The sequence below is a fragment of the Onychomys torridus genome, chromosome 5 (genome assembly GCF_903995425.1).
Source record: "Onychomys torridus chromosome 5, mOncTor1.1, whole genome shotgun sequence".
Classification (NCBI taxonomy): domain Eukaryota; kingdom Metazoa; phylum Chordata; class Mammalia; order Rodentia; family Cricetidae; genus Onychomys; species Onychomys torridus.
The window spans coordinates 54,734,182-54,761,333 of record NC_050447.1 but is presented as its reverse complement, the minus strand read 5'-3'; the positions used below and the strand labels follow the sequence as shown (position 1 = coordinate 54,761,333).

General features: G+C 39.5%; 1 protein-coding gene and 1 non-coding gene across 5 annotated transcripts in view; one reads left to right on the top strand and one right to left on the bottom strand.

The window, feature by feature from the left end:
- Window positions 1–27,152, top strand: part of Arid4b (AT-rich interaction domain 4B) — a 122,879-nt gene that overhangs the window by 28,162 nt on the left and 67,565 nt on the right. For all 4 annotated transcript variants that reach the window (XM_036187141.1, XM_036187142.1, XM_036187140.1 and 1 more), the window contains exons 3-4: window positions 22,958–23,068; window positions 26,515–26,580. In XM_036187141.1, the coding sequence (XP_036043034.1) occupies window positions 22,958–23,068; window positions 26,515–26,580 (177 nt within the window). The remainder of the gene's footprint in view (window positions 1–22,957; window positions 23,069–26,514; window positions 26,581–27,152) is intronic.
- On the bottom strand, window positions 7,140–7,256 carry LOC118584924. The gene has a single exon (XR_004945092.1). It is a non-coding gene; the product is annotated as a small nucleolar RNA SNORD22 (small nucleolar RNA).

Here is a 27,152-nt window from a genome sequence, read left to right as displayed (position 1 = left end):
CTTCTTTAATGTATGTATCTTTCTCCTCTGTATTAGTCTTTTGTTGCTGTGTTAAAATACCATGACCAAGGCAGCTTCTAGAGGGAAGAGTTGTTTTGGCTTATGACCCCAGAGATTGTAAGAGTCCATCATGGTTGGGGGAGGCATGACTGCTGGAGCTGGAAAGCTGAGAGCTTACATCTTCAGCTGCAAGCATGAAGCAGAACAATCTGGCACATTCAGGTTTTCATAGTAGTTCTCTTGAGCAGGTAGCAACACTCCTATGTGGCAGATGATAGACACACATACCACTGTTACTGTTCTAGCATCATGTTGTGCAGCTTTGCATACTGGGCATACACGATCTGAAGCTGGTGAGCTGCTGACATTGGGGCAGAGATAGAAGCCAGCAGGTATGGGTAAGGGACATCAGATAACTGGTGACAAGAACTTTGCCCTTCTGCAGAAGGTGAAGAAGAAGGGAGAGTTAGGGAGGCGTATAGCTAGGTAGAGGATCCAGGTAAGTAAGGTAAGACCTTGAGGCCAGAGGGATCTATGAGAAAGTGCACTGAAGTCTAGTCTTCATAAGTGCATGTGAAAGTAGAGTGGAAAGAGTGCTGGTAATGTTGGGGAGAGAGGGTCACTTGAGCATCTGCATCTAGGCCAGTGGGGCTTTTCTGTATGTTGTCTTCCAGTTGCTAGCCACTGAACATAAGGCATGACAATGAAGAGATGGACAAGCTGCCAGTGCTAGCCATTCTCTCTCCAGGGGATCATAGGTTGGAATGAAAAGGAAAGGGGACAGGCCAGGTACTTTGACCCTTGTGTAGAAGGGATCCAGAGAATGGATTACCTTGAAACCAGACTTGAGGTAATTACAGAAACCTTGCTAATGGACTTGCTACTCCCTCTTCCAGGCAGCTGGGTCATTGTTGTACAGGGCTAACATTGTAACTGTATAGCCCCAAGTTCCATTGCCCGAAGTAGAATGGATAGTCGTGATTGCCAGGAGACATGGCATGAGGTTGGGTTATAGTTGCTAACAGTACTCAGTGTTGTAGCGTCAGGACCTACAGAGCTACTGTTAGGCTCAAACAGAGGCTGATAGGACATTAGGACCAGAGATAGCACTAGACTAGAGCCTGGCCTTTTGAGTCCAACCTCTGTGGAATATGGGAAGAGTTGGGAGTTAAAAAGCAGTTCTAGGAACAGTTTTAGCTGGTCCCAAACTCCCTTCTGTCTCAGTGGTCAGATGCCAAAGTGGCTCGTTCTAGTAGAACCTTGCCATCTCCCAGGACACCTGTCCCACATCCACTAGTGCCTTTTCTCCTATCAACAGGTATTGAACTTTCCCTCTACCCAGGAAAGCCCATTGCTCCTGCAGACTGGAGACCACCTGAGCTCTTGCTTTTCAATTTTTTGATGGAAAATATTTACCAGATTTCAAAATGTTCACTATATTTTTAAAGTGATGAAACTGGTTGGCATATTAGCAACCCCCCATATTCTATGTATAACTAAAAAAACTAAACTTTATTTTATCATGTTTTCATTTAAATTTTAATTTATGCTTCCCTGAACTTAATTTAAGATTCTGATTTAAAAGTCCATTGTAAGATTTCCAAGTCTACCAGATGGTTACTAGACATCAGCCAATAGTTCTTGTCTGTATATCACATTTTAGAATTAAATTTTTTACTGGGTTTTGAACATACTGCATGCCATTAGAAAGCAGATGGAATTATAATTGCTCAGAGTTGAAATTGTAGTATCTATAGTCAGTTTCATTCCAGTAACCTCTGTCCATTATTGAGTTGTTTTGCAGGCTGGTGTTCTGAGACTTAGATTCAAGTTTCCAAATTATGTTCATCATTTTCCAAACTAGACACTTTTTTTTTTTTTTTTTTTTTGAGACAAGGTTTCTCTGTGTAACCCTGGCTGTCCTGGAATTCAGTATGTGTACCAGGCTATCCTTGAACTCAGAGATCCACCTGCCTCTGCTTCTGTAGTGCTGGGATTAGAGGCATGCACTACTACTTTGAGCTAAACAGTTTTTTAAATCTTCTAATTTGAGTTTAGGTGAAAATTACATTTTTAGAATTAAGTGACTTAGTTTTTACTTATGATAACTGGTCATACATGGTCATCTGAGTCTCCCCACCTCTCTTTTCCTTGCCTACAGTGTAGTCATCAGACCCAGGACCTTGCATATGTTAGGCCAGTACTGTGCTACTGAGCTATATACCCTCAGCCCCCATTCATCATGGTACGGGCTTCCCCTCTTCTCCTCTCCCCTCTCCTTCCCACCCCTCCCCTTGCCCGCCCTCCCTTTCTTTCTTTCTTTCTTTCTTTCTTTCTTTCTTTCTTTCTTTCTTTCTTTCTTTTTTTTTTTTTTTTTTTTTTTCAGACAGGGTTTCTCTGTGTAGCTCTGCATGTCCTGGAACTTACTCTGTAGACCAACCAGGCTGGCCTTGAATTCCAAGATCTGCCAGCCTCTGCTAGGATTAAAGGCATGTGCCACCACCACTGAATTCTTACTGTTTTTAAAATTTTAATAATGTGTCTATGTGTGTGTGACAGTGAGTTTGTGAGTGCTCTGCTCCAGGGGGACAGAAGATGTTGTTGAGTCTCGTGGAGTTGAAGTAGAGGAGGTTGTAAGCTACCTGATATGGGTGTTGCGAACTGAACTCAGGATGTTTGCACAAGCAGTACGTGCTCTTCACTGCTAAGCCATCTCTCCAGCTCCCTTTCTAAAAATGTATATATTTATTTGAGACAGTATTTTATTATTCATACAGGCTAGCTTCGAACATGGGATCCTCCTGCCCCAGCCTCCCAAATGCTAGGATTACAGTTACACATCACCAAAATTGCCTGCTTCAAAATACTATTTGTTCAGCTTTCATTAAATAACTTTTATGAAAAACCATGGTGTAATATGAGTTTTTAAAACCTTTGGAGGTGTGTTGAAAATACAGACTTTACTGCACAAATATTCTTTGAAAGTCATTTGGCTGTAGCTTCAGAGACTCCCAGAAACAGCTTTGTTGTTCCAGATTAAAACTCCCTCCATTTATAGTCAGATGTGGTAGCTCATGCCTTTAATCCCAGCACTCAGGAGGCAGAGGCAGGCGGATCTCTGTGAGTTCTAGGACAGCCAGGACCATTTTCACTAATTGTCTGTTGTACCTACTTGAGTTTCCATAATTTGACTCATCTATACAAATAGTTATTTCATTGACTAAATTCACATAGACATTCTCTAGTTTATTAAAAGTCCTTGACTAGACTGTAGCAGAAGAATATTATTTACCTTCTCTGAGTTATAGACAGCGCAGCCTGAGGGATAAAAAGTGCAGTTCTAGGTAAAAGTAAGATCTTGGGTTTGTGCTATCATGGTGGCTCTGAGGGTAAAGGCACTTACTGTCAAGCTTGATGACCTTGAATTCAGTCTGCATGACCTTCATGGTGGAAAGAAAACCAAATCCCAAAAGTTGTGCTCTGACCTCCATGTACACATGAGAGAGGGCACACACACACATCCACACAAAGAAATAAATTAATTAAATGCAGTAAAAGAAAAACATCTTGGTTTATTAGTGGGGCTAAAACTTTGGCTTTTGAGAATATAAACAAGCAAAGTCATCACTGAAAACAGTTATACAATATCCTAGTGCTAAAGACAGACCAGTAAATACTGGGTTAACCAGGTCTCATCAGCAAACATTAGGCATCAGTACCTAGTTGAGTGTTGTGTGTGGTGTATATGTGTATAAAGGTCAGAGGTTGGTTTGGGGTGTCTGTGGCACTTGTTTTCCACCTTGTTTTTTGAGACATTTTTGACTGAACTAATTCACCTTTATTGGCTGGCTAATGGGCTCCAGGAATCCACCTGTGCCCCAGGTTACCCAAGTATGAGAGTTACAGGCACATGCTGCTGTGCCTGGCTTTTGACATAGGTGCTGGTGATTCAAAATCAGTTCTTCATGTTGCACATTAAGCGCTTTACCCACAGAGCCATATTCCCAGCCCCTCTACTTTTGACTATTTTAATTCCAGTCAGTATGCTACAAAATTCTAGTATATCATTGTCTTATTTCATATCAAATTCTTATAAACTATAAGTATCCCTAGTCTAAGTCCAGTGTAGTGCCTCACACTTTTAGTCCCAGCACTTGGGAGGCAGAGGCAGGTGAGTCTCTTGAGTTTGAGGACAGTTTGGTCTACAGAGTAAGTTCTAGGACAGCCAGAACTACATAGTGAGACCCTATCTTTTTTTTAAAAAAAAAAAAAAAAAAGTATCCATGGCCTAATAGTTTACATAGATTAGAAAATTTTAGTGGTGATTGTAAGGCTGAAAAGTATTCCATCATTAATGATACTGTTATTAATAAGCACCATGTTAATCTTATTTAATTTTTATATTCTTAATGTTTTCAACATTTCCTTGGTCTTTTAAATGGTGTAAAGAGTAGCTTTTCTAAGAGTAAATTTGCCAAACTCCCTTGAGTTTCTTCAGTATCCCTCACCACGAGTGTCCTCAGAACATGGAGGAGTAAGCTGTTCTCATTTGCGTTCTTGGCAGCCTGCTTAATAAGGTTGACCTGTTGGGAATAAGCCTGGTGGCAAGCCAGTCCTCGGGAGCGGTAGAGTCTGTGCCATAATTTAGGGCTTCATTTGAAACCTTGTCTTTTCTGTCATTATGTCTTACTGTATAAAAGTAACAAGTTACATATAATTTAGAGTTGTGGGAGATGATGACTTTCTTTGAGATTTGTTCCCAGTATCTTTAAGTTTTATGTTTTCCAGGTAACCGGGTTTAGTGGTCAGTCTCCTCTTGTTTGGTCCTGCCTACAAAGTATTCCTCTGTTGGTTACAGCATACCAGTTTCCCTAGTGGCTTATAAGTTTGCCCTGCCTTTGTCTGTTAAGGATTTTGCATGTGATTGAATTAGGTTTACTGGATATGTTGCAAAATAAGATAATGGGAATAAAATAATAGTAAAATGCTTTTACTAATGGATCAAATAAGGGTAGCATGAACATGGCAGACTTAATGGTGTTGACATTGTTTTCCCTCATTAATAGTGTTAGTAAGAAAATATTAGGGATTCCAGCACCATTCTCCAGTTTGGTAATTTGCTAGGAGAACACACAGGCCTGACTCAGGGTGATAATTGTTTTTACAACCCTCCATGCCTTATTACAACAGAAGGATGGAAAGCAGAATCGGCAAAAGACAAGGTGCATGGGGTGAAGTTTGGGGGGGAAAGAGGTCTAAGTTTCCCAGTAGAGTCACACAAGCCACATCTAATTCTCCAAGAAATTATGACAGTGCAAGAGAAATGTTCCTAACTAGGGAAGCTTGTTAGTGGCTGCATGCAGGGCTTGGTGACCGTCACACAAATACCTCAGCCTGGCATATATATATATATATATAAGTAGTTCTAGACCTTGAGACTGAAAGCAGGTGCTGAGCATAAGCATTTTGTTTGCACTTGCAGTTCAGGCACAGGGAGCCTTTCTTATCAGTTGATGGTGGGAGCTCTTCAGAAATCTAGTTTTCTGTAAATTATTTCCAACTGCTGCCTAAGGCCAGTCCTGTAAGCAGGCCTTTAGAGCAGTCTCACAGCTGTCCTTATATAGAGGGATTAGCTCTCCTTGCCTGTGATGATAATTTCATTTGAACTTCTTTTTTGTCTGTTAATCTTTTGTTTTTAATCTTCTAGAAGCACCCTCTTTAAAAAAACCTTTTCTACAATATACTTCTTAAATGAGCTTTCTCTTTTGTTGTTTTGGTTTTTTGAGATAGGGTCTCACTATGTAACCTTAGTTGGCCTGGAGCTGATTCTATAGACAAGGCTGGCCTGGAAGTCTTAGAGATCAACCTGCTTGTCTTCAGAATGCTAGCATTAAAAAGGTGTGCACCACTGTAGCCGGCTTGTGAGTTTTCTTTTATTGCCTTGTTGTATGTTGTAGGGATGTAACAATTTAGAAAAAAGTTTTTAGATTTTTAAATTTTTATTTTGTATGAGTATACATGTGTATGCACAAGTGGGGGCCTGGTGCTCATGGGGGTTGTTGATTCTTCTGTAACTGGAGTTGTAGATGGTTGTGAGCTGCCCTGTTGGTCCTGAGAACTGAACACAGGTTCTCTGTAAGAGCAACAAGTACTGTTTGTTTACTACTGAGTCATCTCTCCAGTCCCAATTGTCACACTTTTCATTATCACCATGCTGACATCTTTCAAGTGTTGTAGTTTCTGCGATTTACCAAAGCACTTGCACCTGTCTGTTCCACTCATTTCATGCTGCTAAAGATACTAAGAGGCTCAAGAAACCAGATGCTGAGAACCAACTCAAGACCTTGAGATAACCTTGGGACCCAGTGTTCCTTGGTGAGTGAGGTGTGTTAAGAGTTCTCTGGAGAGCTTGTTAAAACAGTAGTTGATAGTTCTTTCCCTCAATTTCTAAATCAGGGTATGGAGTAGAGCTGAAAATTTACACTTTTAAAGATTTACTGATTTATGTATGAGTGCTCTGTCTATCTGCTCATCAGAAGAGGGTGTTGGATTCCTTTATAGATGGTTGTGAGCTACCATGTGGTTGCTGGGTATTGATCTCAGGACCTCTGGGTGAGCAGCCAGAGCTCTTAACCACTAAGCCATCTCTCCTGCACCTGAAATACTTTGAACAAATTTCTAGGTAATGCTGATGCTGTTGATCCCAGAGAGTCCACTCTAGGAACCACTTTGTGATCTATAATCACAAACTCACAGGAAGTTACACATGCTCTGATAGCCCAGAACACAGGAATACCTAATTCAGTATTTTGAAAGTGAATAAGTAGTTATACCACTGTTAATTCCTGTGTAATATTTTTTCAAGATGGATGTGGTTACAGTATGCTTATATGACTAGTCCAAGAAATACTAGAAAATGAATTAATTCATATCTTAAAGGCTAAAAGCAGCTTTACTGGGAAAATGAAAGTGATTGTAATGTGGATTTAGCAAGCATCTGAATCCCTGTGTGATGTCTGCCAGCTCTTGGCCTCTATTTACATGCATCTTGTCTTTTCTCTGGACCTGGGAGAAATCAACAGCCACCTGTGTTTCTTAGTGATCATTCTTCCCCTTTCTGTGATTAGAAGCCATTGATGGTCCCTAAGACAGTCCCTCCTGGAACGAATTTTCATCTTTTGTCTCAGTCAGCCTCAGTGAGTTCATCTCTAGTACTTGAAACGGAAGCAAGACACATCAATGATTCTTTACTGGGAAAGGAGTATATTAGTGAAGCTTATTTCTGAATCTATTTAAAAGTTATATATTGTTGTGTGTACTTGGTGAGTCCTCAAGATCTCCTAGAACTTGTCATTAGAGTCCAGAAAAAATTCTCTCTCAAGCACCTTTTTTTTTTTTTTTTTTTTTTTAAATAGGTTGCCAAGGCACATCTTAGAATTTTTCAGGGCTTCCTTGGCCTTCTCTCCGGCCAGGCATGCCATGGAAGTAACACCACAGGAATGCTTTCATTCCTCAGGGGGATGAGGTCTTAGGGAGATAGAACTTAACTGGTGGCCAGACCATGAGGAAGCAGGTTTAATAATGAAATTTTGAAAATATTCCTTTTTTTCTTTCGAGACAGGGTTTCTCTGTGTAGCTTTGCACCTTTCCTGGAACTCACTCTGTAGCCCAAGCTGGCCTCGAACTCAGAGTTTCTTCTGGCTCTGCCTCCCGAGTGCTGGGATTAAAGGCGTGTGCCACCACTGTCCGGCCTGAAAATATTCTTTATGTTTATTTGATTTTAGTTTTTCAAGACAATTTCTCTGTCTGGCCCTGGCTGTCCTGGAACTCACTCTTGTAGACCATGCTGGCCTTGAACTCAGAATTCAGAGATCCTCCTGCTTCTGCCTCCTGAGTGCTGGGATTAAAGTGTGCACCATCACCACCCAGCTTATATATATTTGTTGTGTTTTTGGTTTCTTTGTTTTTTTTGTTGTTGTTTGTTTGTTTTTGAGACAGGGTTTCTTTGTGTAACAACCCTGGCTTTCCTGGAAATCGGTTTGTAGACCAGGATGGATCTCACTGAGATCTGCCTCTATTCCCTGAGTGCTGGCAATAGTGGCACACACCTTTAATTTTATTCTTATCCACATGTGATCAAATAAACCACCTGTAACTCATTAGTATAAGCTTTTCTCTTTGATTGTGGAGCTAGAACCCTGGATCTTGCTCATGATCATCAGGAAATCAGAGTCACTCTCAGCTTTTTTTTTTTTTTAAATTCCAAGTCTAATGCCTAATGCTGAACAGTATAATAATATTAATTGTCCTGTTAAAAATACCTCAAGATGAGTGTTTATTCTTTAGAATAGTGGAAATAGGCAAGATCAAGTGTGTTGAAATGTCTGTTGTAAACTTGGGCATGTAGCATGGCCATTTCTGGTGATGTCTTGGTGTTTGTTTACAGAGTGTGCAGTGGAGATGAATACTCAGTTGCCAAAATTTGACATTTGTTCAGACATAACAATGACTTCTGTTGATTCAGCATCAGTGTGATCTAGTGGTAAGACAGTATCTGGAGAGAGAATAGATAAATTCTAAAAGCTAGTGGGAAATAGCCAGGAGCAAATCTAAAACAGAGTGTGGATAAGCATCAAGCAGTACAGCTCTGCTTTCATTATTGTTGTTTTTTTGTTTTGTTTTGTTTTCCTAGACAGGCTTTCTCTGTGTAAAAACCCTGGCTGTCCTGGAACTTGCTCTGTAGACTAGGCTGGCCTGGAACTCAGAGATTTGCTTGCCTCAGCCTCCTGAGTGCCGTGCGCCCTCACTGACTGGCTTCATTGTTTTTGACATCACTGTCTGTCATGTGCTACAGATACAGACCCATAACCCATGACATGACATGATACAGAGATTCTTTTTGATGGATGTGCCACAAAGAGTATAAAACAGATTGAGCCTGCACAGAAAGCAAAGATCATGAATTTCTTTTCATTCTTCACAATTACTCTCGCAAGTGTCTAGCTTGGTGTTATAGTGAGATTCATACATATACTGTGGTTTCCAATATTTAGGTAAGTTATTTAGTATTCAATTCTTTGGAAAAAAGGAATAGTTAGTTAGTGGTTTAATAGACTAAAAGCTTATTTAATTTCTTGGATAAAATTGAAACTGTGTTTTTAGTACAATCATTTTAAAGTTTAGGTCAACAATTTGATATTTTAAACTAGATTTTTTCCTCTGAAGGCTTTGGCAGCCTCTTTTAGGACCTTTATTTGCCCCATTTAAGTCATCAAATAGAAATTTTTAAAATGCGTATTTTTTCTTGGCATCTATCCAGGAATGTTGTAGTCCTAATTTGTTTGATGGGTTTATTTATTCATGAACTTCGTTGGTATCAATGTGGCACTTACTGATTCTTGCATCATTCCTGTCTGTTACTTAGCAGAAGGATTAGCCAGTGGTTTTCTCATACATGCCATTGTCCTTTCAGAAGGATGAAGGCACAGACAATCAAGGTGTCAGGTAATAACATTGGATCATAAGCCAAGGCATTTCATAGTTATATTCTCATTCTTCCACATCCTGTTATCTCTGTACAGCCGTATCTGGACTTATCAGAAATTCTCTCCAGTCTAGCCTACAAATTCTTTGTGAAAATTATTGTATTAGCAGAAGGTAAATACTGAGGTTGTGTGTGGTGATGTATGCCTGTGATTGACTACATTGCAAGTTCATAGCAAGCTTGAGTCTCTGTCCCACAAAACAAAATAGTAGGGATATACATTTTCTTAGTTGTTTTAAGTTCCTGCCATTTCAGTTGACAGAGCTAAAAATATTTAATGTAAACATGTTCTGTTATCTCTACATCTAGACAACAGAATCATCTTTTTGGTTTCTGCAGTTGCACTTTATGTTTTACAGTCAGAGTTGGCAATACTCACATTTTATGGGTTTGATGAAACAGCAGAGATAAGATTAGTAGTAAATGGCGTGCTTTTGTGTGGTGATGTGCCACTGAGCCATGTGGCAAAGGGTCTGTAGCCCTTTGAATGGAGGAAATAATATGAGGATGGACTCCTATGTATGACACTATGCTCAATATTAAAAGCAATCTTTAGTCCAAAGTAGCCTAAGTGTAAAGTTTTAACAAAATATCATCCATCATGTTAAATATATACTATTTGAATTTCATATATGTTGGTAGTTTGAAATCTAGTTCTGGAGACCTTTTTACTTTATAATGTATAGTGCTGTAAACATAAAGAATCATCATGTTGGGCTGGTGAGGTGGCTTAGCAAATAAAAGCACTTGCTGCTAACTCTGATGACTTGCGTTTGATCTCTAGAATTCACAGTAGAAGGGGAGAACCAGTTTCAGAAGTTGTCCATTAGCTTCCACATACATATGTGTACACACACATACACACACACACACATACACACACATCTATACAAAATGTAAAATTTCAGAGAATCATCATGTCTCAGGTGTCCATATTCCATAATTCTACATCTTGCAGGCAGCAGAAAGTGTCCGAGACATTGGGCGGTATTTTAAGCATAAATGAAACCTCACAACCCTCTTCCACAGTGACACACTTCCTCTAACAAGGCCATACCTCTTAATAGTGTCACTCCCTTTGGGGGCCATTTTCTTTCATACCACCACAGTTACCTTTCTCATTGCTGTGACAGAAACAACTGCCAAAGCAACTCAAGTACGAAAGGAGGGAGGGAGGGAGGGAGGAAAGGAGGAAGGGAGGAAGGGAGGAAGGGAGGAAGGAAGGAAGGAAGGAAGGAAGGAAGGAAGGAAGGAAGGAAAGAAGGGTTTACTTTAGCTTCCGGCATAAGAAGGCATATATATAGTCTATCAAAGTATGAGGGCAGGAGCTTGAGGCAGATGGTTGTTATTGTCCACAGTAGGAAGCAGCCAACCAGAAGTAAGGCTAGGATATAAAACCTGAAGACCCACCCATTGATCCATTTAGTGAGCTCCAACTCCTCAAGGTTCCATTGATCCATTTAGTGAATCCAACTCCTCAAGGTTCTACAGTCTTATAAAACTGTCGATAGCTAGAGACCAGGTGTTGAGACACATGCACACAGTATCCTTCGCTCAACTCTGCTGATGAAATGTCCATTTAGAACATTTGAGATACTTGATTTTAAGAATTTTAAGAAGATTCACTTAACATTTGTGAATATGAAATTATACCTTGGGCTGATAGTTAGGGTCTAAGATGTACTTAGAAGTAGTTGTGATTCTATCCACTTAAAGTAGCTTAAATTTCAGAATAATGTTAAATGTAAGTAGGTACCATCTAGAAAAGATTTTTGTGCTTAGGGAAAGTCGGTTTTTAAAAATTAAAAAAAAAAAATGGAATACCAGTTTAAACAAAAAAGACACAAAGAACTCAGAATGACAGAGAACATAAGTGGATAATTCATACAAAATATATTCAAAGTGCCCAATATATGCTATATACTTTCAAATAGTGTCATATTTACAATACAAAGAAGTCTGTGCTCCTTCACCTGATCTGCCAATTGACATCCAGCTTCCTCAGTTCTGTATTTCCTTTCTTTCTGTGTGATTTTCACCTGAAAGTACACTCTCCTACCCACAGTGTATTCCACTCTAGAGTAGGAAATCAGCGGCTCTGCCAGCTCTCTTCTAATCATCCATTTTCCTTTCTGGCCCGTTTCTATCCAGGAACATAGGTTGTCTTTCTCTTCAGAATCCTGCAATTTTAGAACTTGCCCCCAGCTTTCCCCATATTTCATGTTCTTCATAATTTGAAGGAATACAAACTATATTGTGTAGGAAGGACAACTTAAGTTTGGGCTGTTTCTCATATCGTTCTCACAGTCCTGGAAGGAAGGATGCTCTTCTTCCCGTGCATCACATGTGCATCCCTGGGAATGGAATGTAGTCTAGGAGTGTACTAGCACCTATTAATCAGATCTCCCACTGGTCAGCTTGGCATCTGTTATGGTATTCTGTATTACTCACCTGTATTATTGTGGCTAAGGGATGATTCTTTGTTTCAATCATATTTATTAACACTATATTGAACAGATGAGCACTTTTTTTCTGCATCTTAAATTTGTTCATTCATTCATACAGATAAGGAGGCATAGATACCAGGGCATATGTTTGAATAGATACCCCATGTTGTGAGTATATGTGGAGATCAGAGGACTACTCTTAAGAGCTTAAGAAGTTTAAAACCTTAAACTCTTAAGGTTTAGCCCTTCCACTGTGGGATCTGGAGATTGAACTTAGGTTGTCAGGTTTGCACAGCAAGAGCTTTTATCTGCTAAGCCATCTTACTGCCCTCATTTCCCTCCCCACCCCCCACACCTTATTTTTAGAGACAAGGTTTCTCTGTGTAGCTTTGCACCTTTTTCCTGGAACTCACTTGGTAGCCCAGGCTGGCCTCAAACTCACAGAGATCCGCCTGCCTCTTCCTCCCGAGTGCTGGGATTAAAGGTGGGCCCCACCACCGCCCGGCTGAGACAGGGTCTTAAAGATAAACCTAGGTTTCATTTAGTGACTGAACTAGCTGGTCCATGAGCTCCATCTATTTGTCTCTGCCTCTGCTCCTGTGTTGGGGTTATAGATGCTCAGGTTTTGTTTGTTTGCTTTTTAATATGGATGCTGGGAATTCAAACTCAGGTTCTCATTCTTGTTAAGCACACATCCCTAATCCCATTGATTCCTATTGAATGCCTAATAATGTCATCATTTTATTTTAAAATAATATAAATATAAATAACTTACAGTGGGATGTGCAGACCTCATGTTGATTGGTTTGACTTATATGTACAGCCCTAAAAATGTGTTGAACAATTAATATTTATGTGATGCATAGTCTTATCTAGCTTGGACTGGTTGTAAACACTATAAATTTGAGACTGACCTTGAACTCCTGATTCTCTTGCATCTACCCTCCTGGTGCTAAAATTGTAGGTATGTACTACCTATACCTACCATTTATTACTTATTTTTCTGCTCAGAGTTTGCCTCATTTGGCTAGTAGGAGCCCTTTATGCTTCTTGTGTGTTCCTTTGCAATGTCTCCATCAATCACTGAGCATTTACTTTCTAGTATAAGATGTTTCAGATTCTTGCTGCACTTCTTCCCAACAGTGAAACGAGCCCTGGCTCTAAGGATTCCTGGTTCCCTTTAAGGGAGTACATGCTTTAGAAATTGATTTTATGGCATTGATGTATTAAGTTCCTCTCTGCTCCCGCTTTTCTGTCACTTGTTCCTGGGCTTTCTTGAACACACTTAGGAAATACAATAAATGTATGTATGACTACATGTGCATGCACACACACACACACACACACACACACACACACACACACCTATTTCCTCTCCACATGAATGTGTATTTATACTTACTTTTGTTTATTAGATATTGTGAACCCAGACCTTTATACTGTCATTATTATTTCTTCTCCTCCTCCTCCTCCTCCTCCTTTTCCTCCTCCTCCTCCTCCTCCTTTTCCTCCTCCTCCTCCTCCTCCTCCTCCTTCTCCTCCTCCTCCTCCTCCTCCTCTGTTTTCAAGACAGAGTTTCTCTGTGTAGCTTTGGCACCTTTCCTAGAACTCACTCTGTAGCCCAGGCTGGCTTTGAACTCACAGAGATCACCTGCCTCTGCCTCCCAAGTGCTGGGATTAAAGTTGTGCACCACCACTGTCCGGCTTATACTGCCATTTCTAAGCCAGTACTTTGCTGCCCTCTTTTTAAATTTTTATTGACTCTGTGAATTTGACATCATGTATTCCAGTCCCCGTTTCCTCACATGTGCCCTCTGCCCTTGCAACTCCCTCATCAAAACCAAATTTAAAAGAAAAATAAAAACCAAAACAAGACAAGCAAGACAAGATAAAAAATAAAACAGCAACAATAACAACAACCAAAAGGAAGAATCTTGTCGTGGAAGCTGTAATGTGGCCCATTGACTCACAGTTTACCCTTTAGTCTATTCATCTTTACTTGCAAGTGTTCATTGCCACGAGTCTTTGGTCTGGCTCTGGTGTGGCTCAAGGCCTCTGGTTTTTACTACACCACTGATAATGGGCTTCTCTTGGATATCCTGTTGTCCTGTGTCATGGAGACCCTGATGTTTTGGATCTGTAGGTTTGTTCCCTTCATGTGCTCATGGATGCTAGAATGGGTCAACTTGGCCCTGTTTCTGGGCCTGGGTGGTAGTTGGGTTGATAGGCTTGCTAGCTTTCCCTCATCATCACTACTCAGCCCAGCTCTCCAGCACTGCTTCAACTAGTTCACCCCATGCAGCCTACAGCAAGAAACAGGGTCTGTTCTCCTGCTCTCGGGCCCTCAGATCCATGTCACCCCTCACTCACATCACCAGAGCCCACTCTACTGTTTTGCTCAGGCAAGGTGCAGGGCCCTCTCACCTGATGCTTGTGGGGGGGAACATGAAGGGGTGGTGGGGTCAGCTCTCCTGTTCTCACACCCTTAAGGCTGGGTCATCTGACCCGAAAACAGTGTCAGCTCTAGTGTGCTGCACCTGGTGTAGAGCAGGGCTAGTTCTCTCACTCTTGTGACCCAAGGGCCAGCTCTCTTGCCTACCACAAGTGGTAGCAAGGGACAGAGAGGGGAGGGCATATTGCCATCTTTCTTCCTCTGTAACCTTTGACTGTCCTCAGTGTAGCCGTGCCACTCATCTCCTAGCCTTACTCAGCCTCATCCACATTTTGCAGCCAGGATGTGTTTTTGTGTATCACTCTTAGACCTCTTTTCACAGCCTTGTATCCTCAGCATTTGTTTCTCCCTCCCTGGGCCTTCCTAGCCTTTACCCTTATTAGCCCATGTCCTTTGTACCACAAAAGAAGAGAGTGGACATAGCCCAGAGAAGATTATCCATTAGAATGTATAGTTTTATTTCCTATATATATTTTCTAAAATAATTGTATCTTAAATTTTGTTCTTTAGTACTAGCCTATGGCATACAGATCAGATTCATATGCTATTTGGAACTCTCTCTCCATTATTTTAATGCCACTTGGGGATTGTCATATATACAAAAAAGGTTGCTTTTCACAGATTTATTGCCACTCTGTATGTGTAAGTGTATTTATTACCGTGTTTTTAGCATCAAATTTCATAGTCTTGTTTTCTGATTCTCCCAGTTGCATCAGCAACTGTAACCAATTTAAATGCCTTTTTCTTTCTAAGAAACTACCTCAGTAAAATGTTGTATAGCATGTTTTGGGGTTTAAAGGATTGATCTTAATAACCAAATGTTTTCTTGGCAGTATCAGTGTTACCCAGCCATTTCCAGAGCTGATTTAGCTGTTGTTCTTGAACTGCATGCAGCCCGGAGGCACATTAGAGATCACTGTTAGTGCCTTTATGCACTTATGTGGCGTCCCTGACACTTTGAAGGGGTCCAGTCACCAGGAGTGAATTTTCAAATTATTTTTTCAAATGTTCCCATGAAATTGAAGTGAATTGATTGATTGATTGTGTGTGTGTGTGTGTGTGTGTGTGTGTGTGAGTGTGTGAGAGAGAGAGAGAGAGAGAGAGAGAGAGAGAGAGAGAGAGGGAGGAGGGGAGGGAAGTAGAGAGTGAGTGAGTGAGTACGATTGGTAGATTGACTAGAAAAATAATTGTTTAAGCAACATGGGGTAACTGTGAAATAACTGTTGCCTTAGCAACTAGAAAACTGTTCTGTTTGCTAAACAAAGGGATGATAATTTAGTGGTTTAATTTCCTTTGTGGTGTGGAGGTATACTTAAAACATCTTATTTTTAGCCTCTGAGATGGTCTATATTACTGACTAAAATCTGAGAAACAGAACAAAAAGAGAAGGTAAGGACAAAAAAAGAGGGTTTTTGTTTCCCTTGACCATATAGGTACACATATCTCCATAACTGTCAGTCCTGTTAGTGGCAAGAGTCTTGGTTAACCTACTGACACAGTTCTTTATGTGTGTCTGCTTTGGACCAAGTACATTAGTCTCAGAATAGCTGTGCAGACTCGCTTGATTTCTGCTGCACTAATGGATCACAGTGCACTTCATTAGGCATCAGCCTCATGGAGACTTAGCAACTCATACCACTGGAAGGCAGCGTGAGTATGTCATAGGTGAATTGAGCAAGGGTAACTCTTCTAAAGGAATCACCTACACACACATACACACACACACACACACACACACACACACACACACACACACATAAGGGAAGAAAGATGCTGAAGTCTGTTCTTTATATAGGAATTGTTTGTTAATGATACAACTCTTTTTAAATTGCGTCATTTTCATTTTTAAGTTGTTTAGTCTGTATTTTTGCATTGTATACTTGGCATATTCTAAATACTGCAGATATATAATATGTTAGTTTTCATTTCTGTGAGGTAGTAATTGTATTCTGAGCCATGGAGGTCCTAACCCAGTATCTTTTAGCTCTAAAATGGTAGATTTGAACCTAGGTATCTCATTGAGGAATCTACCCTTTTATGGTAGAGGGTGCTGGGGATAGAGCTAAGGAAACACCCATCCTATCACTGAGTTACATCCCCACAGAAGTTGGTGTTGTAGTCTTAATTAATAATTTATATTGTCTTTTATTAATATAAAAATGTGGGATAGAGGTGTGTTATATATATGCCCTTACCTATGTGTACACATTTGGAGGCCAGAGTAGAAGGTGTATTCCCTTAATGGATTCTGCCTTATAAATATATTTATAAAATTATATATATGATATATACATAATAATTAAAAGTTACTTTTATATGTATGTATGATTCAGGGAGGTGTGTATGCCACACTGAGTGTGTAGAGGTTGGAGGACATGGAATCGGTTCTCCCCTCTACCTTTATGAGACTTGAAATTGAACTCAGGTGGTCAGGCTTGCTAGGGAAGTACTTGTACCCACCAAGCCATTTTGTCGGCCCTTCATTTTTTGGGGGGAATGGTCTTTCTCTGAACCAGGATACTGAGCATTTAGACTTGGCTTGGCTGGCCAGTGAGCCCTGGGATCTGCCTGTCTCTCTACACCCTCCAGTGCTGGGTCACACATATGCATCACCACACCCAGCTTTTTTGTGTGTGCTGTTGACCTGCCTGTAGCTCTTTATGCTTAGCCATATCTCCAACCCATAACAAGAGAATTTAACTCAAAATCCCAGTCACTACAGATAAGAATTTTTTTTATGAATGCAGTACCTGGCATTTCTTTAAAAATAAGGGCACATATATAAGTATGGGTAATGAGGATAAATGTGATTGATCAAAGTATATTATATGCATTTGTGAAAATGTCAAAATGAAATTTATCATTTAACATAATACATACTGATAAATGATTTAAAATTGTGAAAAATACCAGGTGGTGGTGGCACACACCTTTAATCCCAGCACTCAGGAGGCAGAGGCAGGTGGATCTCTGTGAGTGCGAGGCCAGCCTGGGCTACAGAGTAAGTTCTAGGAAAGGCGCAAAGCTACACAGAGAAACTGTCTTGAAAAACCAAAAAAAAAAAAAAAAAGTGAAAAGTGAACAACAACAAAATCCCAATGATGTTTAGGAGGGCATGGGAAGGGAAGTAGATGGGATAGTTGTTGATGAGTTCATAATTGGTAGCAGCCACTTTAAGGTTGTACAGGAGCTCTTACACTATGCGTCTTTTATGTATATATATATATGTGGAATGTTCCTTAACAAACATTCCAAAGTACATGCCAGAGTAGAAATGAACAAAAAGAAAACTTTCTTTTTTTGGAGACAGGGTCTTACAATGCAGCCCTGGCTGACCTGGAACTCACTCTGTAGACTAGGCTGCCCTCAAACCCAGAGACACATCTGTCTCTCTGGAGTGCTGGGATTAAAGGTGTGCATCGCCATGACTTGTGACATCTTTCCCTTGAAACAGACTTTGATCAGAGCATTTTCATTCACATACCAAACTACTGTTGTTATTGCATGTGTTATTCTGCTTATAATATGATGTCTTTGATTAGTTCTGTACTGCTGGAAGTGGAGAAATAACACTTTAAAGTCATATCATACATAGCATTAATTATCTTGAACTTTATTATTAGATTTAGTACTAAAAAGTACCGAATTTTGACTAGTATTGGTACTAGTTGACCAAATGAGCAAAGTGATTCAGCTTTGAATTTTCACCAAATTATGGTGAATGATTATTTCAAGAGAGGTTTGCCTCTGGAATACTACAAAGTTAAAAAGGAAGTAGTCACATGTGAGTTTGTATTGATGTAATTTCTGGCTTATCCACGTGGAGAGCTTCATAATGATATTGTTAGTAGCTAACTACTTTAGGCCTTAGTCCTTACTGATAATGCCTTTATTTTATGATATGCAAATTAAAGGCTACATAGGTTTAGTAAAGTAACTCACTTAGTTATTATCTGGGATTAGGACCTTGACTTGGTGCTATGAAGGTCTGTGTACTTAATCAAGTCTACTGGCTAGTTTAGCAAATGGCAAACTAATGACATATCCCATGATTACTGTCTCTGCTAGTTAGCATTACTTATGAAAGTCTGACCATAACAGTTAGAGATGTGACTTGGGTATCTTCAGATAATTGCATTTATATTTTGGATAATAACAGTCCTAGTTATGTAGCTTTGCTTCTAGATGATTAGGTATGTCTCAGCGTAATTCAAAAATTTTGACCATCTTTGTAACCTTCGTGTCTGTGGAATTATTAGACAGATATGCTTAACATTTGGACACTTAAATAAACCAAAGGAGAATTTATGAACAGAAAGTAACTTGCCTAGAGTGATGCAAAGGAAATAGAATTAAGATGAGTATATTGCACAAGTCTGTACTTGTAGCACCCATGGGAGCTGAGGCAGAAGGACCACAACAAGCTCCAGGCTACATATCCCATCTTAGAAAGAATAATAAGAGTCAGAATGCCAACAAAACATGGGTCATTGCTTTTCCTAACAGGTTATTCCTACCCAGCCCCTGTCTTTGTTTTAGGGTTACATTTGTTTTCCATTTGCATGTATTGTTGTAAGAGTTGTTTCCTTATATGCAGCTTAACTTCTTTTATTGACTTTTAACTTGAAGGAAAGAAAATAGAACTTAAACAAAATGAACTTCTTTAATATTTTAAGGAATTAAACACTTTTCTGTTGCTAGTGTGGATTCTAATTGGTGAGGATATGGTGTGGGCTTAGTGTGGAGAAATCAGTTCAGCTTCATTTCAATGATATCTTGAGTAGACTGGTTGAAATGGTTGCTAGTATTTGATGTGATTGTCAATGAAAATATACTAGCAGTATTTGAAATTCTTAATACTATGTTTTATTCAGAGGTCTGCTAAAAATTTAAAAGCCTGTCAGAAGACCCTTTTGCAAAATGTTGTTTAGTTACATATTCGTATGTTTGGACTGACACATGCGTGCGCGCGCACGCGCGCGCACGCACACACACACACACACACACACACACACACACACACACACACACACACAGACTGGATGTGACATCACCAGGCCTAAATTTGTCTGCTGGCTCTATTAACTTTTCATCTCAGTGATACTGACGAGGAAGAAAATAGCTATGATGTGCAAAATAGAGATGATACTTAACCCCAACCCATTTCAGTGGGCTGCTATTAACAAACAAAATGAAACTAAAAAACCTTTTGTTTGTTTGCTTGCTTGCTTTTCAAGATAGGGTTTCTCTGTGTACTCAAGGCTGTCCTAGAACTTGGTCTGTAGACCAGTCTGGCCTCGAACTCACAGAGATCCACCTTCCTCTAACTCCTGAGTGCTGGGATTAAAGGTGTGTGCCTCTTATTTTTTTTAAAATACATTGTGTGTGTGTGTGTGTGTGCTTGTCTGTCGTGCGTGCATGCTTGTACATACCATGGTGTACCTGTGGATGTCAGAGAACAACTTGGAGGAGGCTTTTTGTTTGTTTGATTTTTCTTATACTGTGGGTCCTGGGGATTGAACTTAGGTGGTCAGGCGTGGTATAAGCATCTTTACACACCAAGTCATCTTACTTGTTCCCACGAAGTATCTATTTACTTCCGTGTAGATACAGATATGAAGCTGTGTGTGTGTGTGTGTGTGTGTGTTCAGAGGCCTGTGGTTGACATCTTGTGTCTCCATTGTTTCCATCTTAATTTTTGAGCCTGTGTCTCTTACTAAATTGAAGCACATCAATTTTGGTAGGCTGGCTGACCAGTAACTTCAGGAACGTCATCTTCTTAAGGCTTGGGTTGCAGGTACACACCTCTACACCAGACTTTGCATGTGAGTTTTTTTTTTATCTCTACTTAGGTTGATGCTTGGGTGTCAGTTGCTTTATCGACTGAGTCATTTCCCCAGGACCAATTGGTTAGCTTTTATTGACTTATTCTATAGCTCATAGTTTGGGTTCCCTTATTATTTTTAATTTAGTTATATACTTTTTCTCTCTGAAATGAAATGTTACTGGCTAGCAGGGGAGGAAGGATGCATCGCTAATAAAAAGTTGTGAGCTGTGGAGAGTAGTAGTGATATGGTCATGAAGACTGTCTCTACCTAACTGCTTAACCACAAAATGAATTTGAAGTTTTCTTAAGGTTTTTTTCCTAATTTGAAAATACTTAATTGATAAAGATGGTATATAAGATACAGTGTGATATCATATGTGTATTCCTTAATGATTATTACAAATTGATTACAGATTGACATTCCTTCCTTATTCTTTGTAAAATAAAGTCACTAAATCCATCCTGTATGGAGTTTGGCCAAGGAAAATGGAATTTTAAGAGGGCTGAGATGGGTGGGTAGGAGATACACATTGGTGAACCTTTAAAGAGCAATACAAAGGAGATAGAGAGATGATTAAGAATACTGGCTGCTCTTCCAGAGCACTGGGGTTTGATTCCCAGCACCAACATGGTGTCTCACAACTATCTGTAAGTCTAGTCTGAGGGGATCTGGCATCCTTTTCTGGCCTCCACGGCCACTGAACACATGTGCACAGACATACATGCAGTCCAAACACATAAAAATGAATAATAAAAAATATATAAAAAGCAACATAAAGTTACCAAATTGTAGTTAGCACTAAAACATTAAGAAAAATGAAGAAGTTGTTCTTCACTCTTAATACAGCCTAAATGTACTGTTTTACTAACAGACATCTAATTTAAGAAAGCATATTGGTAGGGATTCTTGTTTCCAAGTCCTGTGACCTGGAACCTACATGCTGGAAGAGAATAACTGACTCCCACAAGCATTCCTCAGATCTTCACAAATGTTGTGGTGCAAACTTATGCACACTAAAATATTTTTTAAAAATTTAAGTATATGCTTGATTTGATATTAAAAAACAAAACATTTTTCAGGCTGGGCATGGTGGACATATCTTTGATCCCAGCCCTTGGAGGCAGAGACAGGTGGATCTATCTGTGAGCTTGAGGTCTGCTTGGTCTACATAGCTATTTCCAGGCAAACCAGGGCCTCATAGGTTCAGAGATCCTGTTTCAAAGAACAAACAGCAAAACAAAACATTTTGTGACACATGCATGTAATTTCTGCTCAAGAGGCTCAGAAAAGTTGTTTTCGAATTCAGTGCCTACCTGGGTTGTATATAGTGAGATCTTACTTTATCTATCTATCTATCTATTTTATTCATTTATTCATTCACTTACATTTATTTATAGCCCACAGTACTCGGTATTCTCAGGCAGTGTCTTATCCAAGTACTAACCAGGCCTGACCCTGTTTAGCTTTCAAGATCAGGCAAGATTGGGTGATGCCTTCCTAGCTATCCTGGGTCACATGTATGCCTAATTGTAGCCAGAGGTGAATACCATGGTAGAAATCGTAGATATAGTTTCAAGCACTTGATTGTAACATTGGAATCTCTGTATTCTCTTGAGATGGATTATTCCTTGTTCATTAGCTAAAACATTAGGGATGAGCTTAGATTGACGTCTCTATGATGCAGGGGACCTACGTTCTTGTGCTTGTGGCAGTATTTTGTACTGCAAACTTTGGGATTTCTGGAGGGTGTTAATGCTATTAAGAGGAAAGGGGTTTGGACAAATAGATTGGGTCATGCTAAAAATTTTGAATATTTGTCTTTATTGTGGGGCTTTTTTAGACTTTTAGCGTATTTATGAATTTTTTAAAAGAGGAGATGGATTATTCAATAATGGATTTTTTCAAACTTGCTGCCTCTTTTTGGTGAACATCTTAGGCTGTTACTACTTATAAAACAGTTTTGGGAAAAGCTGATTATATAATTTTCCTTGGCTATGGAATTGATGAATGTAAGATCTAGTGCAGAAATGCAGCCTACTGTAAAAATCAAAGCAGTCAGATTAGAACCAGTAAAATCAAACCCACAAGTGAGCAGTGTATCATTTAAGGCAGAAGAGCAGACCAACAATGAACCCATATTAAAGCATTCTGCCAGTAGTTTGTGACAGTACAGGATGGATTACTTCATGTGGCTTTCAGCAGAAGTTGGGAACACATGCATGTCTTTTATTCTGTCTTAGAATTCTGGAGATCAAGAACAGAACCATCCTGAATCTGGATGGCTACAAGGTACAGCCTGTCAGAAGACATTTGTTTGTGCTTTGAGATTTAAGATCTGCTAACCAGCAAATTGAGTGGTCATATAATAACCACATATTTTAATAAGTCAATGGATGAATGAATAGATTGTGGGAACCTTAAATAGAACACTGCATCTGTGAATGATCTTATGAACCATATGTGTTTAATAGGAAAAAATGTCTTTATTTTACATGATGTACATTTAATTAGTCTATGATGCAGATTTTATTATTTTTAACTCATAGTGTTTTATAGATTGCTTGTTTAAAGTATACTTCATTATTCTAATTTACACTGCTGTAACAAGATTAGATGTATTCTGAAGCCCGATTATAGGGAGAAAGTTAAGCAGTTTAAATCAGGTTATGTTTCTTTGCATTTTTAGGCCCTCGATGAGCCTCCCTATTTGACAGTGGGCACTGATGTGAGTGCCAAATACAGAGGAGCCTTTTGTGAAGCCAAGATCAAGACTGCAAAAAGACTTGTGAAAGTCAAGGTACAGTATTATTTATAATTTAATAGTCATTAAATATTTGATAATTGAGCTCTAAAAATCTAAAAATTTTTGTGCAAAATGAGTTTTTAAAAGTGGTGGCTGTAAAACCATTCCCAAACTAAACAATATTTGTGGTTTTAAAATATTCAAATTGGAATAAAACTTGGTTATCACAGCTGATAAACAAATTCACTGAAGATTTGGTTTTTTGGGCTGCTATTTTAGTGTTGGAAAGGATCTTAGAAACTATGTAATTTGATTCTTTAGTTTTATTCTCTGAAAATGATGGCCAGGCATAGTGGTACATCCCTTTAATACTAGTCCTCAGGAAGCAGAGGCCATCCTGGTCTCCATATCAAGTTTCTAGCCAGCCAGGGCTATATGTTTTCCCCTCTAACATCATCCTATTGCCCTTTTTGTGATTCTAGGATGGAATCTTGGGCCTTGGGAATCCTAGGCAAATATTCTACTTACTATGGAGCCATATCTCCAGCCCATCCTTTCTTTTGTTTCTCTCCCTTCCTTATTTTTTTTGAGACATCTTGCTATATAGCCTAAGCTGGCCTTAAACTCACAGCAGTCTTAAAGCTGCAACCTTCTGAATGTTGGAATTGCAGGTGTATGCCACCTGACACTTGGCCCTATGCCTTTTTTGGGAAAAAATCTTTCTGAAGCACTTGAGTTTTGGCTCAGTTAATGGACAAATGTAAATTTAATTGCTTTCATTTTAGGGAATTGCCATAAGCCTGTTGAGTTGCACCTTTGGTCCCAACTATTTCCAAGGCAGAGGCAGGAAGATCATTTCAGTTTAGGAGTCGGAGACCAACTTGGAGAACATAGATTCTCCATTTCAAAAACAGGTGAAAGGGACTAGATTTGGAGCCCAGTGATAGAACACCTGCCTGCCCTGAGCAAGCCCCTGGGTTTGAAGATAGCAGCACAAAGGATGAGTAGATAAGTGAGTGAATGAATGACTGTGTGTGTTTAATAGAAGAAAGATGCCTTTATATTTGGAAGATTCAGGACAGTGAAAACTGAGGACCAGTGAAATAGCTTAGTGTCATGGGTACCTACTCACTTGCTAGTAAGGTATTGGGTGGCATGACCTTTCAGGGGACTCTGTTAGATGGAAGGAGGGTGTACAATGTAGATGAGCAGATAACCATGCAAGCATTAATTTGAATAATTAACCAAGTGGAAGAGGTATGATATTTCCTGGAAGCGTTCTGTACTTGATGCCTGAGTATCTCTCTTAAGCATGTGTTAAAGCTTCCTGGGCAATTCTGATTTCTATTCTGGCTAAAACCTTTGATAAGGCCTCTAAATTAACCATGAACACAAAGGATGCTCATCTGGGCCGCACCATCTCTTCCTTTTCACAGGCTGGTGCCTGGAATTGCTTTGTTAATGTGATTAGGTGGGTGTGCTTACAGTGACTTTTCCTGTTCTCTTTGGCATTGTTTACTTCTGTTTCCTGAGCACCTAGTTATTTGTCACTACCATCCTAGGGATGAATAAAAACCCATTTATCAAGCTGGGCAGTGGTGGCATGCGCCTTTAATCCCAGCACTTGGGAAGCAGAGGCAGAGGCAGGCAGATCTCTTGCGTTTTTTAGGTCAGCCTGGTCTATATAGGGAGTTCTAGGATAGTCAGGGCTACATAGAGACACCCTGTCTCAAACAAAGTGAATACATTTTAAGCAGATTTGGTGATACATTTCTTTATTATCAGCTTCAATCTGTTGGACATTTATTCTACACCAAATATTATCAGAAGATGTTGGGATTCTAGATGTTAAGATTTTATCTTAATGCTGCTTTTGTGTGATATTGAAATGTATGGGATGCTGTATATTATAAAATCTCTTTCCATAGTTGGTTTGTGAGTGAGCCTGTTCCCTGTTGACCACAAGACTCTGATAAAGAACATGCTAAAACATTAGGTTTTGCGGGGGAAGGGGTTCGAGACAGGGTTTCACTGTGTAGCCCTGGCTGTCCTGGAACTTGCTCGGTAGACTAGGCTGGCTTCAAACTCACAGAGACCAACCTTTGTTGGTCCCACCACCACCTGGCTATACATCAGTTATTAAGGAATTCTTTTGTATAGTGCTCAAGAGAATGTCAGTATTAAATATGGTACTTTTTTTTTTTTTTTTTTTTTTTTTTGGTTTTTGAGACAGAGACCGTATGTAGTTCTGGCTATTCTGGAACTTGCTGTATAGACCAGGCTCTGATTCACAGAGATTCTCTTATAGGATTAAAGGCATGCATTACCATACCTGGCTCTATGATACTTTTTGTCAGCTAATTAAGCTTTTTTTTTCTGGCCTTAGTGGCTTTAATCTCAGTACATGGGAGGCAGAGGCAAGCAGATTTCTGATTTTTAGGCCACCCTGATCTACATAGGGAGTTCTAGGATAGCCTGGGGTAAATAGTGAGCTCTAGCTTTAAAAAAAAAAATTTTTTTTTAACTTACTGTTCTCTGGTTTCCATGGTATTGATACAAAGTACAGAAAGTCCTGGGGAAAATTAGCAATGTTTGAATCTTAGCTCAGACATGTTGCAATTCTATGATCCTGGACCATTTAGACTTTCTGTTCATTGGTTTTCTTTTTAACAAAAGGGGAATAGAGTTTTGAGGGGTGCTTCTATGTCTCTTCTCCATGCTGGGGATTGAGTCAAGGGCTTTCTATGTCATGTACTTTACCTCTGAGCTACTTACTATTCATGACCTTGGATATTAAATTTGATCCTTGAATCTGATACTTAGTTCTGAGTAACTGTTCTGCCCATTGGGTGTGGTGGTACACACCTGTAATCCAAGCACTAAGGAGCCTGAGGCCAGGCTGTGCCACATAGTGAGATGTTGCCTCAAAAAATCCAAAACAAAGCTGGACAGTGGGAGGCAAGAGGCAGGCAGATCTCTTAAGTTTGAGGACAGCAGAACTACACAGAGAAACCCTGTCTGTGGGTGGGTAGTGGTGGTGGTGATTCCAAACAAAACAACAGAAAAAGCAAGTTTATAGCCAATGCTTATATTAAATAGGCCTTCACAAAATGATATAATTCCCCATAGACTCAAGGTCGTTACATCTTCTTTTCCTCAAATTTTACAGACAAAGGTTATAGAGCTAAAATAATAATAGTGATAGAATACAGTATGATAGGTAGAACACCCAGCCTTGTAGGTATCATGTCTGTCAGTGGTTATTTTCATTTTGAAAAGAAAATCTATTTAAACAAGTTTTCTATTAATCCATTTAGTGTTTGGCCTCTTATTTAGACTGGGGATCTTTATTTAGTTTGTGTTATTTGTACATAGATGACCTGATATTGGTGTGTGTGTGTGTGTGTGTGTGTGTGTGTGTGTGTGTGAGAGAGAGAGGGAGGGAGGGAGAGAGAGAGAGAGAGAGAGAGAGAGATATTAATTGGATTCATACTTTCTAGGTGACCTTTAGACATGATTCTTCAACAGTGGAAGTTCAGGATGACCACATAAAGGGCCCACTGAAGGTGAGTCATTATCTTTAATTTTGGTTGGAAACTGATACTTGATCTTTTGCCTTTTAATTCATTGGCTATTCATCATTGTTAATTTGATATATAGTTTCCCCTATTTGGAATATATTTAATGCTAAATCATATCTGAAATAATAGCAAAATCTTTTTAAAAATGAAATGAACATCAAGGAGGCAGTGACTGCTTCATACAGGTTTTCCTTTAATGCATGAATGGTGTTTCCAGGAATAAGAGGTGTAAGATGTAAGTGTAAGATGTAATCTCTAAAAAGTGAGAAAATTAAAACAAAATCCAGCACTCTTGATTTTGGAGCCATCTGCTGGCAGATTGAATCTTTGGAGGGTAACTGGGAGGTTGACCTGTTTGTTTTTCATTCACTAGTAGGATAGATGTTCCTTTACCTTCTTGTTTGCCAGTAAGTGAGCTCCAGGGAATTCAGGAAACTACTGTGTATGAAGTTGCCCACTGTCTGGGCTTGAGGAATCCTAGAGAATACTAAGAAGAGCAAAGAAACATTTTGTAGATCTTTGCAGAAAAAAACATATTACTTGCTACTGTGAACTTC